This window comes from Dama dama, chromosome 19 (assembly GCF_033118175.1).
Source record: "Dama dama isolate Ldn47 chromosome 19, ASM3311817v1, whole genome shotgun sequence".
NCBI lineage: Eukaryota > Metazoa > Chordata > Mammalia > Artiodactyla > Cervidae > Dama > Dama dama.
Window position 1 is genome coordinate 46,365,652 of NC_083699.1, and position 18,633 is coordinate 46,384,284.

At 48.2% G+C, this 18,633-nt stretch overlaps 1 protein-coding gene across 5 annotated transcripts in view; it reads right to left on the minus strand.

Moving 5' to 3' along the window:
- Positions 1–1,287: 1,287 nt before the first annotated feature.
- The window catches only part of XXYLT1 (xyloside xylosyltransferase 1), a 174,636-nt gene continuing 157,290 nt past the window's right edge, over positions 1,288–18,633 (minus strand). For all 5 annotated transcript variants that reach the window (XM_061166858.1, XM_061166863.1, XM_061166859.1 and 2 more), the window contains exon 4: positions 1,288–4,498. In XM_061166858.1, the coding sequence (XP_061022841.1) occupies positions 4,102–4,498 (397 nt within the window). In that variant the 3' untranslated portion in view covers positions 1,288–4,101. The remainder of the gene's footprint in view (positions 4,499–18,633) is intronic.

The window sequence follows — 18,633 nt, forward strand, 5'->3', positions numbered from 1 at the left end:
GGGGTAACTAGCCAGTCCACTCAATGTGTCCTGAGACACCTCCACTGGGATCCCAGGTTGGGGGCTCAAGGCTCAGGCCACCCACCCAGGGTGAGACCCTTGGATAAGACCCATCTCTAGAGCAGTTCTGACTGGGAGGCCCTTTGGGACCTAATCACATAAGCCAAAAGCTCAGATGAGATTTTAGCTGCCATAGCTAAATCAGTAGGCTATAAGCAGAGGGGCGGGGGCTCAGGGAAGGCAATTGGTTCTCTCTGGATTTTAAATACCATTCCAGCCCCCCAGTTTGTCTGTTTTCTTTTGCCTATCCCAATTTTCAGGGTGGGGGCATGCTAACATTACCTTTTGAGTGTTTCAGTTTGGATGGTCATAAACCCAAGGTTGGTGACTGAGTGGAGGTCTGGAGTTTCTGCATTTGGTTTTAACTCCCTGCAGTGAGCACACCAACGAATGCAGACAAATGTTACTCCCAACAGAGCCAGGGCAGGGTGCTGCTCAGAGATTGAGGCTTGTCCCTTTACCCCCTTGTTTTCACAGATGAAAAAACCAAACCAAGGGGGAAGGGGTTTACCCAGGGACCCCCAACCTCCTGGACACACCTAGGCCTCTGCAGATTGGCATGCTAAAAAAAAAAAAATTGGATAGCCTACAAGCAAGCATCTGATCATGCACTGGGTTTAGGGATGACACTTAATGTACCCCAAATGGCTTATTATTTTAAAAGTGCTTTAAGTAGTAACTCTTAAGATTTCCCCTGCATTTATGTATTATTTCTCAGCCTGACACATCTCTTTGCTTCCAACAACACTGTTTAGAGAGAGTTCTTGTTATCTATGTTGATAAATGGGGAAAGAGGCAATCTTGCTTGTCCAAGATGGCCCAGGGGATCGGGGGAGAACATGCGCTCACAACCAGGCCTGTTTCAGGAGAGAGGTTCTCTCTATGGCACTACCATGCTTGTTTGGAAATCTCTGCTTGTCCTGCCAGACTCCACGTTCAGCCCAACCTTGGGTCTCCATGCTGAGATCAGGTCTGATGATGAGCAGAGTCTTTGGTTAAAGCAGGTGCCAAACCCAGCTGCACTTGCCCCCCAAGCCGGTGAGTCCCACTGCACCATCATGCACACTGTACCTTGATAAGATGTTATAGAAAGGGGGATGCTGTAGTTTGGTTCTGACACATACAAAAATAAATCTCTTTAATAAGCCCGCAAGTCTCCCAAAGGCCATTGTCATATATGTACACACAAAAGATGACAATATCAGAAGTGAAAGCAGAGTCTGGAGATGCTATTATTAGATTTTTTATTTGGAGAACTAGGGCATCCATAGGGAAAGTAGAAAACCCAGAGCCTGTTTACCCAAGATTATTTTTTAATGGATGACAGTAACCAGGGCCAACAGTGAACTGTAAGGTGGTCAGGATGATGCCTGCCTGTAACTGGAGGGAAGGTGTGTGGCTAGAATTTTACAGCCTTTACTGTTTGTTTCACTATGGAAAATATACAAGTAAATACAGATAAAGATTAAAAAGTATCTTAATCCTACTACCCAGAAAGGTTCTCTTTTTGGACTTCAGTTCCAATCATACCTACAGGCCTATGCGCCACTTACAAGGCAAATTAAACAGCACAGTTATTTTTGCGCTGCATTGATCATTTGTTGTTATTTAGTCGCTAAGTCGTGTCCAACTCTTTTGTGATCCCTTGGGGCTGTGGGCCGCCAGGTTCCTCTGTCCATGGGATTTCCCAGGCAAGAATAGTGGGGTCGGTTGCCTTGCTTATAACAGGATCCCAGTCAGGAACAAGCCTTCCAGGATTTGTCAAAAAGTTGCTCGTGGAAACTCAGGAGCACATGATGGCTTTGTTGGTCTGGCTGGGTTTCCTTTTTTATTTTGCTGTTCACCATGGAGTTGTAAGGTCTAGGTTATTCAAGAGAGAGAAGGGGGAAGCTCCTGTGTAGGTAATCACAAAGGTAAACAAGATTTTGTTTGGCTTGTGCCCATTTTGATCAGTTTATTGCTTTTTCCTTGCAATGACAAAGTCCACTCAAGTTATAGAAACATTTTAACTATTGAAACTACTGCAGGAAAAATACTTTGCTATTGTGAGTCTAAAATGCTCTAGTGTTTCATTCACTTTTCCTCATTATAATAATTGTTTTTTAATGTGTTTGAAACATGATTTTTTTTTAAGCATTGAACTAATGAAACAGAGAACAGGCTCTGTCTCAATATATTTACATACCATAATGTAATTTAAAAAATAAAATTAGGATCAATAATACATATAATTTTATATTTTGCATTCTTAATAGCATATTATAAGCATTTTTCAAGGCATTATTTTTCAAAAATAATTTGTAATGCCTAAAGTATGCCATTATACAGTTATAACACACATTACTTATCCACTCTGCTATTCAGCATTTTGTTACTACCAATTTTTTTCTATTATAAAAAGGTTGTGATAAACAATGACTCTGTCCACATCTCTTGTTATTTTCCTACAATAAATTTTAGAACCTGAATTATCTTCATGAATCTTAGTGTGTGAGATCACACACATAATACAGTGCTTGGCACACAGCAAGCATTCAATATTCGGTGGCTCTAACTAGGAAGTCAAGTACCTAACAGAACAGTCCTATTCTGTCAAAGCCAAGAGTTAGGAGAGACATGTGCACCATTTCAACCGGGGACGACATAGCCGGATACTTAGGCGTAAGCAGATGAGAACTGATGGGGGGCAGTTTTGCTCCCAGAAGCAGACAGGCCTGTCAATACCTAGAATGAAATGATTCTCTGTTTTGAGTCCAATACAACCTTCTTCAGACGTTCTCCCTCTTAGGCCCTAGAGACCCACTGGAAGTACGCTTAGATAGTCATGTGGGGAGGGAGACTGAGTGACACTGATCACACTCTTGATTCAGGTCCTTCAGGAAACTGATCAGAGAGCAAACAGCATAAATCACTCTGTTCTCAAAGATTATTTATTAGCTGTTCTCACTCATGGTAAAAAAAAAAAAAAAAAAGATAGTAAATGAAACTGATAAAAGATGAAAAGTCAACATTTCTTCCCCAAGAACCTCAGCTGGATTGTACAGAATGGACCACTATGGGCTTCATGTTTACGGCTCACTTACAGGAGAACTCAGAAAGCAGAATTCAAGAATTGACAACCTAATTTTCTTCTAAGGTATGGAGTCTCACCTGGGGCAATAAAGTCACGAGGATGATTCTTCTGAATAAAAAGTTAGAATGTCTAAGAGTGACATCCCTGCCAAGTTGCAAGGTTACATTCCAGTACCACTGGGCTGGCTCCTCTTTGGAATGAGTCTTCCCAATCCAGACAATCCTGTGCTTGGGGCTGGCCAATCACTGTTCCTTGATAGCAGATTTGATCTCTGAGCAGAGTCTGGTCACCTGGAGCTGGCTTAGATGATTAAGGGATAATGAGGTTCTGTGATGTAGTTGGGAGATGAACGCTGTGAAGGCTCAAATAATGAGACCAGGTTTCTTATGTGGCCACAGTTGGTGGTGATCTTTACACCTGCACCAGGTGCCAGGAGCATTGTGAGAATAACCACACAGCCTCCCAAGTGTGTGTGTGGAAGGCTAGCATTCCTTTGGATGCTTAAACTCTTGAGTTGGTTGGTAAACCCTGGCTCATGCATTTAGAGCTCACTAGGAGCTAGAGCAGTGCTGTTTGTTCTGTTTCGCCTGTCGATTTAAAGTAAATTTATATTTGGTCTATGAAAGCCCAGTTCTTAAAAGGATTTCCAGCCTTTGGGGGCTGAAGGCAAGAGGCACTGTTTTGTTTTCTTCATTCTTTTCAAACACTTGCTTCCTAGCCCATCGGAAGAGGTCTGTGTGTGTGTTCTTCACAACGTCTGGCTCCTGGAGGCAAAAGGTCCAGAGCACCAGTGGGGTACAGGCCAGGCATCCCTGGGCGGCCTCAGACAGCACCCCTGGGTGGGAGAGCCGCAGCACCTGATCACAAGGACGTTCTTCAGTGTCTCTCTAGGAGTCCAAATGCTGTCCCGGGCCTGCCCGAGAGGCGCCCAGATTCTGAGCCCGAGGGCACGGCAGGCGGGGCGGGGCCTAGGCCTCTGGGATCGGGGTGTTGCAGTTCCCGTGGTAGATCTTGACGTGGCCCTCGCACCGGAAGTAGGCGTCGAAGACGTCGCTGTAGCCGTGATCCCTCCACCAGGTGCAAAGCTGCCGGTTCCAGGTGCAGTCCAGCACGTGGAAGAGCTCGGGGTGCTCCATGCCGATCATGGTGAAGAAGTCCTGGTCCCCGAGGTGACCCCGGAAGTGGTACTTGTCGGCCAGCTGCTGCACCTGCGCCGGCTCCAGCAGGCGGTCGTACAGCGGGGACTGGCGCATGGCCTCCAGGTTGAGCAGCATCACCCCACTGTTGAAGCCTGGGAGCCCCTCGGGGGGAGGGCTCCCGACCCGCGTCTTCGGGTTATCATGGCGGAACTGCCAGAATGTGTGCCTAGGGAGGGGGAAGAGAACAGATTTAGCCTGATGTGTGTGTGGGAAACAGTCTGCGAGCTCATTTCCCTGGGTCTTAACAACCACCCCAGAGGGAGGGTCCACTGTCACTGCGGTTTTACAGCCACCAGACCTGAGAGTCTGAGGTTCAGAATCTGCCTCACACCCCCAGTAGGAGGCAGAGCCGGGCCCAGTCTCCCGAGTCTCAGCCTCAGTGCTCTTCCCACCACCCTGTGATGACATTGTCTGCATCCATTACATCTGTACAGACTTAGGGAGCACCGGGCACTGCACCCTAGTGACAGGTGCTCTCAGAGACAATAGGTCACCTCATACTGCACAGAGGGCAGGGACTTCCCCAAAGTCGTACAACCGGCAAGCAGCATGAGCAGGGACTCAACCCAGGCCTGCTGCTCCACTGTCCACTTTCGAGGACAGCAACAATCTAGGTGGAACCTTCCACCCCTGTTTTTGTCTGTGATTGTGAAAATGAGAGGAGAAAACTGGGGCAGCAGTTCTGAATGGTGATCAGGTATAGACAGAGTTAAACACAGGCTGAATCAAAATCATTTTTTGCTTTAGAACAAACCTCTTTATTAAGACCCCACACCTAGCATTTCTGAAACAGCTCAGGGCACATGCATAAGCCAGAGTGAAAGTAGCTGTGGGACAGCCAGGTGGTGGTTGTTTAGTCACTCATTTGTGTCCGACAGTGACCCCATGGACTGTAGCCCACCAGGCACCTCTGTCCGTGGGATTTTTCTCAGGCAAGAATACTGGAGTGGGTAACCATTTCCTCCTCCAGGGGATCTTCACAACTCAGGGATCAAACCCACATCTCTTGCATTGCTGGTGGATTCTTTACCACTGAGCCACCTGGGAATCCCAGGACAGCCAGGTAGAATTATGGCAATTTTAGAGAGTAGCATGGCTCAATCTCAGTCTCTCTCTAGGCAGATTTAGAAATCCAGTCTAGGTATACAGCTCATGGAATATTAGAACCAAGGGGCCAAATGCTTCCATCTGGAGAAGGGAAGTCAGACCCAGAAACCTCTCTGTGAGTGATGGGGTGAGAGCACTACCCACTCTGTTCTCTCGCCTCTTTAATATCAAGTTCCAGCATGGGGTGGGGACAGGAAGGACCAGAGAGCCCCAGGCTCCACACCCACAGAAATGCAGGCAGAGCAGCCAGACCTGCAACCTGGAGGAAGGAGGAGAGATGGAAGGTCCTCTGTTGTGGGCAAGAGCAGGAGTGGACCTTGCTTTGTTTTACCAGCTTTGCCTCTAGTCCCTAGAGTCTGTAGGGTGGGGAATACATCAGGGCAAAGCCACCCTCTGGCCTCCCTTTTAGCAGCTCCCCCAACCAATCACAGGGAGGAACTGGGTGGTGAAGTGGACAGTGCAGTGGAAAGAAAACCAGAGGCCTGGCCTGGGGTGGGCCTCCCTGATCCATTTTCCAGTTCAACACAATTCTCCAAGTCTGGGAATAGAGAAAGCTTCCTTGAAGTCTCACATATCAAAAGGGGCCGAGACTTTCCTTCTGGCCAGGGCAAAGCATTCCGTTTGGACGTTCTTACAAGGGGAGTACACAAGTTCATTGTCTGAATTTCACCGTAGTTGAACTGTGAGTGGAACAGAGCTCTGGCGCCTACTTGGTGATAACAACCTCGGCAAAAATAAGCTTCCAAAGCAAACAGAGATGCTAGATCTTTCTAGCCACTAAAGCCCGCAGTGATGGGATCATAGCGAGGTTAGAATGCAGTTTGACAACTGTGAGTTCATTTTAACCATATTTCCTCCAAATGGTTAATTTCAGGAACTCTCCAGTCAGGAGAGGGTTTGGGTTTGTTTTGCTATTCTAGCTGGAAATGTTATTACCCCATTCTCAGTAAATGGTAGAGCAAGAAGACAAAAGATGTGGAAGATCTGAACAAAGCTGTCAAGCAACTTGACCTAGTTGACATTTGTGGAACTCTCTATCCAGCAACAGCAGAACACACATTCTTTTCTCCTGCAAATGGAGCATTCACCAAAATAGACCATATGATGGATGACAAAACAAGTTTCAATACATTGAAAAAGATTAAAAGTCATATAAAGAATGTTCCCTAACCAAAATGGAATTGCACTTGAAATAAAAAAAACTAGAGAAAATTTCTAAATATTTGGAAATTAAGCAGCACACCTTTAAACAATCCACTGATCAAAGAAGAAATTGTAAGGAAAATCAAAGTATTGTAAATTGAATGAATAGTCATGTACCTTTTCATTTTCAAAAGCACGGTGACCAGCTGTCCATATCCTGAGAAACCCTGAGTCCTAGTCTCAGGCAAACCAGGATGTTTGGTCATCCATTGAAACATTTGGGTTCCAAATTTAAGTTACATGTCACCTTGGGTATAGGACTTTTCTCTCCCTCTGTCTGTTTTAAGGGGAGGGTTGTTATCTTGCCAAGATGTAAGATTTACCTCCCAGGGAGGAGAGACCCCGGAGGAGGGGAGAAGGTGGCAGTGGAGAGGCAAGCCAGTGCTTATGGAGCCCCTGGACACCTCATACCCCATCAAGCTCACTGGTCCCCTGTCCTTCACCCACAGTTCTGTCCTCCCTTCCCCAGGAACAGGGCAGGGGAACGTTACTCGGGCTGGTGGTGTGAGCATGAGGGTCACCTCTGTGACCACCATCGCCTCTGCTTCCTCAACACCCTGCATGGCCCTGGCTCTGCTGTACCAGGACTGAGGGAAAGGTCAGTGCAGCTCAGGCTGCATGGCCTTCAATATCACCTGGCACCAGGGGCAGGGAAACAAAGTCAGGACGCAAAGTGGTTGCTGCTGAGAAAAAACCTGCTGCTTCTCTGGATTCACTGCTGCCAGGTCTATTTTAGGGGAGAGTGAGGAGCAGGGACCCACGAGAGGGTTCTTGGATGTTTTAAAAAGTTTCAGAAGTGTTTCGACTCTCGAGCAAGCTGGGAAGCAGAGGGACCAGTAGTAGCCCCGGGGCACCCCTACCAACCTCAGTGGGGAAGCGCCCCCAATTCTTCTTGTCTATACCAGAGTAACCTGGCACTGAACCTGCTGGCTCAGGAGGGTGGGGCCAGAGATGGAAAGATGGACAGAATGTTCTTCCAGGCAGAGACCATAACCCCAGTGGCTCTTTGGGAACATGCCGCCTAGTACTGCTGCTTAATCAAGACAAAGAGGCACTTCCTAACAAAGAGCCAGAAAGAACCAGGTCTGGGACATCAGAGCATTGTGATATGTAAGAAGCAAGGGAGGGACAGGAAATTGAAAATACAAGCCACCCAGGGAGTGGGAAGCAGAAACACAGCCTGAAAATGAACCAGTGGCCCTCTAAGTAGAAAATTATTGCCCTTGTTTAAAGCATTCATACTACCCCAAGATGAACCCAGAAAAGCAGAGCAGCTGCTTAGGGCAATGATGAAGTTCTCTGGTCTCTATGGCAGCTGGTTCTTGTGGAGGAACTGCCCCAGCCTGGGGGTGGAGAGTGATCCAGGGACATGGAGGGATAAGCACTCATAGAAAGGGTCTGATTCCACCACAGGGACCGGCCTGACAGGGTGGAGTCCCCAGTTCCTCACCTGCCGCAGTACGCAGGGGCTGCAGAGCCCTCTGACAATTCTCTACCTCGCTCCTCTCCCAGGAGTACAGGGACTTCACCACCTTCACATTAACAAAGGGGAGCAGAAGCCCTTATTGTCGGTGCAGGGCCCAGACTTGGACCCTCTCATCTCCAAAGTCCCTTTTCATCCATGCCTCAGATTCTACTGTGGGCTGATATTCCAAGGAGCAGCACGTGGACTGCAATCTTATTTCTCAATTTGGCTAGCATACCCCAAGGCCACAGGTGCTGGGGACCAGGCCATCAGGAGATGCAGCTGCTGCTGGTGCTTCATTGATTGGGGATCGGGGGGAATTGGAGAGCCCCCCAGACCCTTGCCTTCCTCACAGGCCCTGGGCTGACTACATATATTCACAGGCACTGCCAGTGGCACCTGCTGATACTGCAGGAAACCTCGGTATGAATGAAGGGATGGATTCTGAAAGCTTTCAGAAGTTTCTCAGGATAACCACCATGCCCATACCCAGTCGTGTTACACTGCCTAATTGTTGCATTTGGGCCTGTACGGAGGCTTGTCCCCACCCCCATGGTCACCTGGAGACCCACACAGGAGGGGATAAGGTTTCTTCCCCTTTAGAAATAATCCTAACTGTAAAAGGAGCCCCCGGGGCAGATGGTCCGTTGTAAATAGCAAGTCCTTCCAGAAGCCAAAGAGGCTTGCTGGAAAAGCACAAATGAGGAACCTTCAAGCACGTTTTTCTAGTTTACAGGAGATGTATTTTCTAAATGTTTACATCAAATACATCCTAATTAATAATCCTAAAAAGGACTATTAAAAGCTAGTGGACTAATTGTAGTGAGGAAAACTCATCTTTATGGGAAGGAGTATTTGAAGTAACTTTGAGCCATCTCCTCCCTCGGATCTTTCCCCTGATAATCATTGCTGAGGTCACTCCAACAAATCTGTCAACCAGAGACCCTGGCCTAAGAACCTGAAGCTCACATTCTCCAGAAAAGAACCCAGTTGCCATGAATTGTCCCTTTCTCCTCCTCCCACCACCCCAAATCACAGATCCTTCTGTCTCCCTGTTTCTTTATGAGTGTTGTCTCCTGGGTTGGCCCTTCTCATCTCCTAAGGCCCAGTTTTCTACTCTAACTTCCAAGAGGGGAGAAGCAAAGATGGGGAAACACACGAGGCCCAGATAGTCTGCACAACATTCCCCCCCAGAAGTTTGGAGAAGCCTGTGCTGACAGGTTGAGCTCAGGCCATAGGTTCTCAGGCCAAGAAGTCTCCATTGTAGGTTGGGGATTCACAAGGATGGCCCCACTCACAGCACATCTCACTGTGACTCACTCACCTGCATCCCATCCCCCCCATCACCAAGCGTCCCTAGAGCTGAGGGCAAAGCCTCTAAGGAACACAAGAGGCCGGCCTCCACTTGGAGAAGCTCGCCACCTAAACAGCAAAGGCTGGGTCAGGAAATTCTATCATACCTCCCTCATGCCTGTGCTTGTGTCCCAGGTCAGTCAGCTCTTGTTTGACTTGGAAGGGACCCTATTTTCCAGTCCTCTGAGAGGAAAGACCCACGCTCAGGAGCAGCCCAGTGTTTCACCGAGCCCCAGTCCTGCAAGGTGACAGGGGACAGTTCTGGGGCATGCAGGGCTGACCTCAGAGCGGTGGCACTGCCCCTCAGCCTTGAGCTGAGGTTCTGTGGGACGGGCACTCACCCTTCATTCTCTAGGAGAACCATCACCTTGTGGGATCAAACTGGAGAGGACATGGACTGCGTGGAGCTGTGGGCGCCGTGAAGCTTTAAACTGCCTGTCTCCCCAGGGTGTTTTGTACTACCAGGAGTCACAGGTGACCTTGTTAGGATCGCCTGCTAGCAAGGCCTGAAACAGGCAGGTCTCTAACCCTGCTGGTCAGAGAGTGTAAGAAATGTCCCCAAAGCCATACAGGTTGTCAGTGGTAGGACTGACAGGGGCCCCCTTATCAGCAGTGATCAGTCAGCAGAGAGGTGTCCTGACGTCCACTTTGCCCTGTCTCCAAGTCCTTGGTGAGACAGGCAGGAACACCAGAGAGCACACTGAACTGAGAAGATCCAATCAGTAATCAGATATTTAACAGAGCACCTATTGGACCCACCTATCGGGCTTCCCCGATAGCTCAGCTGGTCAAGAATCTGCCTACAATGCGGGAGACCTCGGTTTGATTCCTGGGTTGGGAAGATCTGCTAGAGAAGGGATAGGCTATCTACTCCAGTATTCTTGGGCTTCCTTGTGGCTCAGCTGGTAAAAAGTCCTCCTGCAGTGTGGGAGACCTGGGTTCGATCCCTGGGTTGGGAAGATCCTCTGGAGAAGGGAAAGGCTACCCACTCCAGTATTCTGGCCTAGAGAATTCCATGGACACAGTCCATGGGGTCGCAAAGAGTCGGACACGACTAAGCGACTTTCACTTTCACTATCAGACCCAACCCTTACAGAGGCAAGTGGAACATCCCTGCAAACAGGCTGAGACCGGGTGTGAACACACCAACAGTGGTGGCCCTGAGATAGGACCCTGGGGGCCTGGGCTGAGGATCAGCTGTGTGAGCCATGGGCTTGGATGGTTCAGTGATAATGTGGGGATGGGGATGAGATGCCCCTTGGGGCAGTCCTGGACCCCAAGAGCAAACACATGCCAGACCCTGACCTGCGCCAGGCCCCTGAGGAGTGACCCTGGCTGTCACTGTGGGTGCTCCTCCCAGATGGCAGACGCCCTCCTGCCCACGTTCTTGGTGCGCCCCAGGGACCAGCCCTTGTCCACCTGGCCAGGTGTCTGCAGGTCTGTCTCTCGACATGGCTTCCTGCTCTAGGGCATCTGGTATGACTGTCTCATCTCCAAAGCAGCGCCACCTATGACCTGCCCACCTCTGTGGGACTCTTAACACCTGGCAGAGCACTGGAATCAAGGGGTGTGAACACCCATGCTGCAGGACAGCTCTCCAAATGCCCACGGTCCTCTTTCGCTGGGATTCATCTGGGAGGCTGTCAGTGGGCCTGAGACACCCCGGGGCCCCAGGCCCCTCCTCCGTGCCCTCAGGAGGACTGGATGCGCCTCTCTAAAGCATTCATCCTCATCTCTGACCTTCCTGCAGTTCCCCAGCCTGTCTTGACATCCCGGGTTCCTCCCACACCTGCTGCCCTGGAGCTGTGAGCTGGTGGGTGGGGCTGGGGATTCACTGTCAATCAGGTCTAACAAATGGCTCTGGAAAACCAGATGTGCCGACTGGCTGGGCCCTGGAGGGATGCATGGGGAGGAACCGAAGCAGAGAAAATGGGGAAGAGATGCTGGAGGGTTCAGCCGGGCAGACGGAACTCTGAAGGCCTCAGGCCTAGGCTCCTACAGGGATGGCCGAGCCTCCAACAGCAAACCTGGGAGGGCGCAGAGGGGTGTGACCCATTCAGTCCTGAACAGGTGCCAGCAGGGGGCTGGATACAGGTCACAAACACAGTGCAAAGCAGGCAGGACAGAATTCTGGAGAGTTGTGACATTTAGAGAACAGAGGAAGAGAAGCAAGAAAACATGTATGAAGTATCTCAGTCACCTGTCAGCAACACAATGGCCTGAGCAGCCAGTACCGACTCAGCCTGGGGCCCTCTATCTGCTACGAGAACCCCAAGGAGCCACAGCCACCTCCGGCTAGGCCAGCAGGCCCACTGTGCGCACTCCAACCCCTCATCCCCAGGGGCTCAGAGTGCCCCCGGCCTGCCCCCTCACCCCATCCAATTCAGTGGGCCTCCAGGCCTTCTCACCCTCTTACTGGTAACTGCCGTCCAGAGCTGTGCTCCCACCATCCACTGTAGCCGCACCATCAGTCTAGTAGCCTCCTCACCTTCTTGCTCATCACCTCTGCCCACATCCACACCCTCTTCTTCTCTGCTCCATCCCCAGAGCACCCTCAATAATTTCAGTGGCCTCACCTTGGTCTCAGGGTTCTTCAAGCCCCTCTTGAGCTATCCACTTGGTGCCCCCTTCTGTGCACCTTGCCACCAGAAGGCACCCTGCTCCAAATTTAACGTGATTCTTATCAAATTACTCATGACTTTTTTTCTAGAACTAGAACAAATAACCCTAAACTTTATATGGAAACATAAAAGACTGAGAATTGCCAAAGCAATCCTAAGGAAAAAGAACAAAGCAGTAGGCATAATCCTTCTAGATTTCAGACAATACTACAAAGCTACAGTAATCAAAACAGCATGGTATTGGCATGAAAATATGAATCAAGGGACCAGAATAGAGAGTCCAGAAATAAACCCATATATCTGTGGTCAATTAATTTTCGACAAAGGAGGCAAAAATATACAATGAAAGAAAGACAATCTCTTCAACAAGTATTGTTGGGAAAACTGGAGAGTCCTATGTAAATCAGTGAAATTAGAACACACCCTCACACCATACACAAAAGTAAACTCAACATGGTTTAACGATTTAGGACATGATACCAAAAAACTCCTAGAAGAGAACATAGGCAGGACATTCTCTGACATACCATTGTTTCACAGGTCCCAAGGCAATAGAAATAAAAGCAAACAAATGGAACCTAATCAAACTTACAAGCTTCTGTGCAGCAAAGGAAACCATAAACAAAATGAAAAGACAACCAATGGACTGGGAGAAAATATTTGCAAACTACACAACCAATAAGGGCTTAATTTCTAAAATATGCAAACAGATCATACAACTCAAAAACAAAAAAACAAACAACATGATTGAAAAAAGAGCAGAAAACCAAAATAGACATTTCCCAAAGAAGACATACAGATAGTCAATAGGTACATGAGAAGATGCTCAACACTGCTAATTATTAGAAAAATGAAAATCAAAAAAACAACAAGGTATCATCTGATACCACTCAGAATGACCATCACTAAAAAGTCTATAAAATAAATGCTAGAGAGGGTGTGGAAAAAAGAGAACCCTCCTATACTGTTGGTAGGAATGTGAATTGGTGCAACCACTATGGAAAACAGTAAGGAGGTTCATACTAAAAATAGAGTTGTATATGATCCAGCAATCCCATTCCTGGGCATATATCCAGACAAAACTGTAATGCAAAAAGATACATGCACCCCTGTGTTTATAGTAGCACTATTCACAATAGCCAAGCCATGGAAACGACCTAAATGTTCATCAACAGATAAATGGATAAAGATGTGGTACACATATACAATGGAATACTATTCAGTCATAAAAAAGAATGAAATGATACCATTTGCTGCAACATGATGGACCTAGAAATTATCATACTAAGTCAAAAAGAGAAAGATAAATACCATGATATCACTGATATGTATAATCTAAAACATGACACAAATGAACTTATCTATGAAAATCAAAACAAACTCACAGACATAGAGACTTGTGGTTGCCAAGGGGGAAGAGGGGAGGAGGAGAGATGGATTGGGAGTTTGGGATTAGCAGATGCAAGCTATTATATGTAGAAATGGATAAACAACAAGGTCCTATTATAACTGAATCATTTTACTGTACAGCAGAAATTAACACATCATTGGGACTTCCCTGGCAGTCCAGTGGTTAAGACTCTACTCTCCTAATGCAGGGGGTGCAAGTTTGATCCCTGGTTGGGGAACTAAGACTCTACATGCTGCACAGTGCAGCCAAAATTTTTTTGAAAAAATTTAAGAAAAGAAGGCACTCTCCACCAGGGCCAGGGAGCTGAGATACTTCCCCTCTGACCACCTGTCCTGCCCTCAACCCCCCACTCTCACCCCCATGGAAGCTGTCCATCGGCCCCCTGGGAGTCTCTGGGACCAACTCTCCCTGTTTTCTAGGTTGTCAGTCTCTCCTGGCTCCCCTAGTTCTCCACCCAGTCTAAACTGCCTCCCCCTAGCACCTCACATGGAACATGACAGTGTTAAGTTTCAAACGAATGGGTGGATGAATGGATTATAGAATGAACGAACAAGGGAATAAGAGACTGTAAAATCAGATGGCTGAAATTTAAAAGAGGAGGATGTTGATGAAGTTAGTGGAACAATTCAGAAAGGCAGTTCAGGGAGAGAGCACCTTGAGCCCTCTGAGCTGGGGCCACGGGGGTCTTCTCTGTGGGGAGCCAGGTCCCTCTTGGTGTGAGGACAGAGAAGGCAAGGGAGGAAGGTTGGTCTCATGAGCTCAGGAATCCACACATGTGATGAGATGTGGGTATGACAAAGGTAAGCCATGAAGACCCCCAGATGGTAAAATGACTCAGTGGTGCCCACCGTGCTGTGGACAATGCCCTTCCCAATGCTGACCCCAGAAGAACCCCTGGCCTTCAAGTAGTGGGGCTTGTACATCATTGCTTGGGAGCAACTCAAATCTGGTGTGAGCCCTGGAACCAATCAGGTGACTACAGGGCCTGCAGCCAGCAGGCTGGGCTGGTCATGACTCATTCAGGGGGCCTCAGCTCAGCTCCACAATCCTGCCCTTTCCCAGAAGTCCGATGAGGGAGGGGCTTTCATCAGCGTGAAGACTAAGCCAGAGAGAGTCACCTTCAGAAGTGGCTCACTGCTCCCAAGAGCCCCGCGGCACTAGGGGACATGGGAGAGAAGTTCCAAGGATGCCAGGAAAACACATGCTGGGTGTTTTCTGGGACACTAAGCAGAACCTATGGAGGCATGTGTGGTAAGGCTGATGGGGAGGGACATGGGTGGAATTTAACCTTGTGTCTGAATTAAGCTCAATCTAGCCCAGTACCCTTCACACCCTGGCATGGCTGACAGGGGCGCAAAGGCCACTAACTCCAGGAAAGTGTGTTATTTCTCAAGCCCAGAAGCAACCCGTGAGCCCTCCACTTCTTCTGGGCTGACCACTGCTTGCGCCTGCCCCTGCTTGCCTTCCTGCACACTGTGGCATGGGTCTTGGTCAAGGGTAGAACAAGTGATCGGCATATTGACACAAACATGGGGATATCCCACCTGTCAGGTACAGAACAAGGCACTGGGGTGCGGGTGGGGGCAGAGGGACAGCAATGGGCCAGACACAGGCCCCACCCCTCAGGTACCTGTCATGGCCAACAGCACTTCTCAGATGTCACTGTGCCGGGGGCTCACCTGGGGTCTGGTTAAAATGCAGATCCTCATTCAGAAGCTGCATTTCTGACAAGCTCCCAGGTGATGCTGATGCTGAGGATTGAACTCAAAAGAAACAGGGTATTTTAAATAATTTTAAAAGAAATAAAAACCACATGAACAGCAGTGATATTATTTTATCCTGAAAATGGCCATGAAATAGGTGGCATGGCCACTTGCAAATTTTATGCTAATATTTGCTGAGCTTTCTCACTTTGTCAGGGTCTTCTTGGAGGGACCACTTGGGAGATGCTTCCTGGAAGCAGGGTGCTGAAGATGCCAGGAGGGAGGGCCCAGTTCTGCCAGCTTCCTTCCCCAGCAGTTAGAAGTCAGTCTGGGGTGGAGGGGGAGGCAGGTATGTATCAGTCGTCCACTGACTTTAAAAATGTTCCAGTTCATGATGGGGTTAAGAATGCAGGTTCTGGGGCTTCCCTGGTGGCTATGTGGTAAGGATCTGCCTGCCAATGCAGGAGATGTGGGTTCGGCCCCTAGTCCTGGAGGATCCCACATGCTGCCAAGCAACTAAGCTCATGCACAACTACTGAGTCTTTGCTCTAGAATCCAGTGCCGCAACTACTGAAGCCCCTGATTCAAGAGCCAGTGCCCTGCAACAAGAGACCCACAGAGAAGCCACTGCAATCAGAGGCCTGCACATCACAACTAAAATGTAGCCCCCTGCTCTCCACAGCTAGAGAAAAGCCCACACAGCAGTGAATACCCAGTACAGCCAAAAGTAAATAAATAAAATTATTAAAAAACAAAAAATTTCCAAAATATACAAGCAGGTCATACAACTCAATACCAGAAAAACAAACAACCCAATCAAAAAGTAGGCAACAGACCTAAACAGATAATTCTCCAAGGAAGACATAGAGATGGCTAATAAACACATGAAAAGATGTTCAACATCACTTATTATTAGAGACATGCAAGTCAAAACTACAATGAGATACCACCTCACACTGGTCAGAATGGCCATCATCAAAAAATTCACAAACGAGTGCTAGTGAGGGTGGGAGAAAAGGGAACCTCTTGCTCTGCTGGTGGGAATGTAAATTGATATAGCCACTATGGAAGACATTATGGAGATTCTTTAAAAAACTAGGAATAAAACTACCATGTGACCCAGCAATACCACTCCAAGGCATATATCCTGAGGAAACCAAACCTCATGTACCTCAATGTTCATTGCAGCACTATTTACAATAGTTAGAACATGGAAGCAACCTAGATGTCCATTGACAGATGAATGGATAAAGCAGCTGTGGTGCATATATACAGTGGAATACTACTCAGCCATGAAAAGGAACACATTTGAGTCAGTTCTAATGAGGTGGACGAACCTAGAGCCTACTATACAGAGTGAAGTAAGTCAGAAAAAGAAAAAAATAATATATTTTAATGTATATATATGAAATCTAGAAGGATGGTACTGATGAACCTATTTGCAGGGAAGCAGTGGAGACACAGACATATAGAACAGACTTATGGACAAGGGTTGGGGGGGCAGAGGAAGCAGAGGGTGAGATGAATGGAGAGAGTAGTATGGAAGCATATACACTACCATATGTAAAACAGATAGCCAATGAAATTTGCTGAATGACTCGGAATTCCAACTGGGGCTATGTAATAACCTAGAGGAGTGAGAAAGGGTGGGAGGTGGGAAGAAGGTTCAAGAGGTAGGGGACATACGTACACCTCTGGCTAACTCATGTTGATGTATGGCAGAAATCAAACCAACATTGTAAAGCAATTATCCTTCAATTAAAAATAAATAAATTAAAAAAGAAAAGAAGGCAGGTTCTGGGGCAGATAGTCTGAATTCATATCCTGGTCCACTGCTTACTACCCTGAGCAAGGTGCTAAAGCATTCTGTGCTTCAGGCTCCCCATATGGAAACAGGTTGTGAGGATTTTATGAAATAAGGCAGGCAAAACAATACCATCAGAGATGGTGGAAGCCAAGGACACACATCATGTTCAGTGAGAAGCAGTATGGATTGTCCACAGCACACACACACTACCCCTACTCTCCCACTCCCCACCACCTGAGCCGGGTATGTGGTGAGCAGGGACCCTAAACCCGGTTCACTGGCTCTGATCCACCAGCAGGCAACCTTGGGCAAGTCACTTCCCTACCAGAGCGTCATTCCTGTGCCTCTTAAGTGGATTAATCAGGTCTGGATCCTTTTCTTCTTTCAAAGCCTATGGTTCTGAGCCAGGACTAGGATTCACCATCCTTGAAACTTTGGGAATGAACTTCAAGACAGTGTAGTAACCACCAAACTCCAATAATCAATCCCTCTTTAAATGCAGCAGCACCCTGTGAGTACAACAGGGATTTGTTGTTGTTTCAAAACCCATTTCTATGCATCAGCAAAGCCCCACCATTTGTCTGGGGGCTTCCCAATTATAAGCCCCAGCAATGTGCTATTTGTCAGGGGAGGGGGGCGATAGGGCAGCACACAGGGCAATAGCTACACAGTATTTGTTTCTGCTGAGTCCCTATGCTTTGGTCCTTTGTGGGTGCTTGTAAATACAGTTTTCAGGAAATAGGGATGGACTAATCCTATCTTTTTGCCTCCCTCCTTCCCTCCCTTCCTGATGTTTCACTGGGTGTTGCTGAAACCTGCCCGTCTCCTCTCTCACCGGGTGCACTGTCTGAGCAGCTATGCAGGAGCAGGCAAGGCAGGAAAATTCCCCGTCTCCCCAGGACTTTATGCCATCAGTTGTGCCCTGCTTAGTCGCTCAGTTGTGTCCAGCCCTTTGTGACCCCATGGACTGCAGCCCTCCAGGCTCCTCTGCCCATGGGGATTCTCCAGGCAAGAATACTGGAGTGGGTTACCATGCCCTCCTCCAGTAGGGCATCTTTCCAACCCAGGGATTGAACCCAGGTCTCCCACATTGCAGGTGGATTCTTTACCGTCTGAGCCACCAGGGAAGTCCAAGAATACTGGAGTGGGTAGCCTATCCCTTCTCCAGCAGATCTTCCCGACCCAGGAATCGAACCGGGATCTCCTGCACTGCAGGCAGATTCTTTACCAGCTACCATGGAATTGCCATAGAAGCGGGGATCAAAGCAGAAGAGAAAGGGAGGGACCCTGAAGCCAGACCCCCTCCAAATCTGCCCTCAGCCACAGGGCACACTGTCCTCAACACATACTAACCGGTAGCCAGCTCTTCTCCTGCAGGCCACGGGGCACAGACACCAGGCTTCAGCCCCACACAGCCAGCAAGGTGACCAGGAAGCACTTCCAACCCCTGCCCCATCAAGATGACACCTGGGATCTCTCCTCCAGTTTCCCCAGAGGTCTCTGCCCTCATCAACTCCTTCTCAGAAGTGAGGATCACCCATACCTCTAAGTATTCAGTAAATACTTGTTCAAAGCCTAGTGCAGACCACGCACTGTACTGGAAATAACGAGGAGGAGGGAATTAGCTGCCG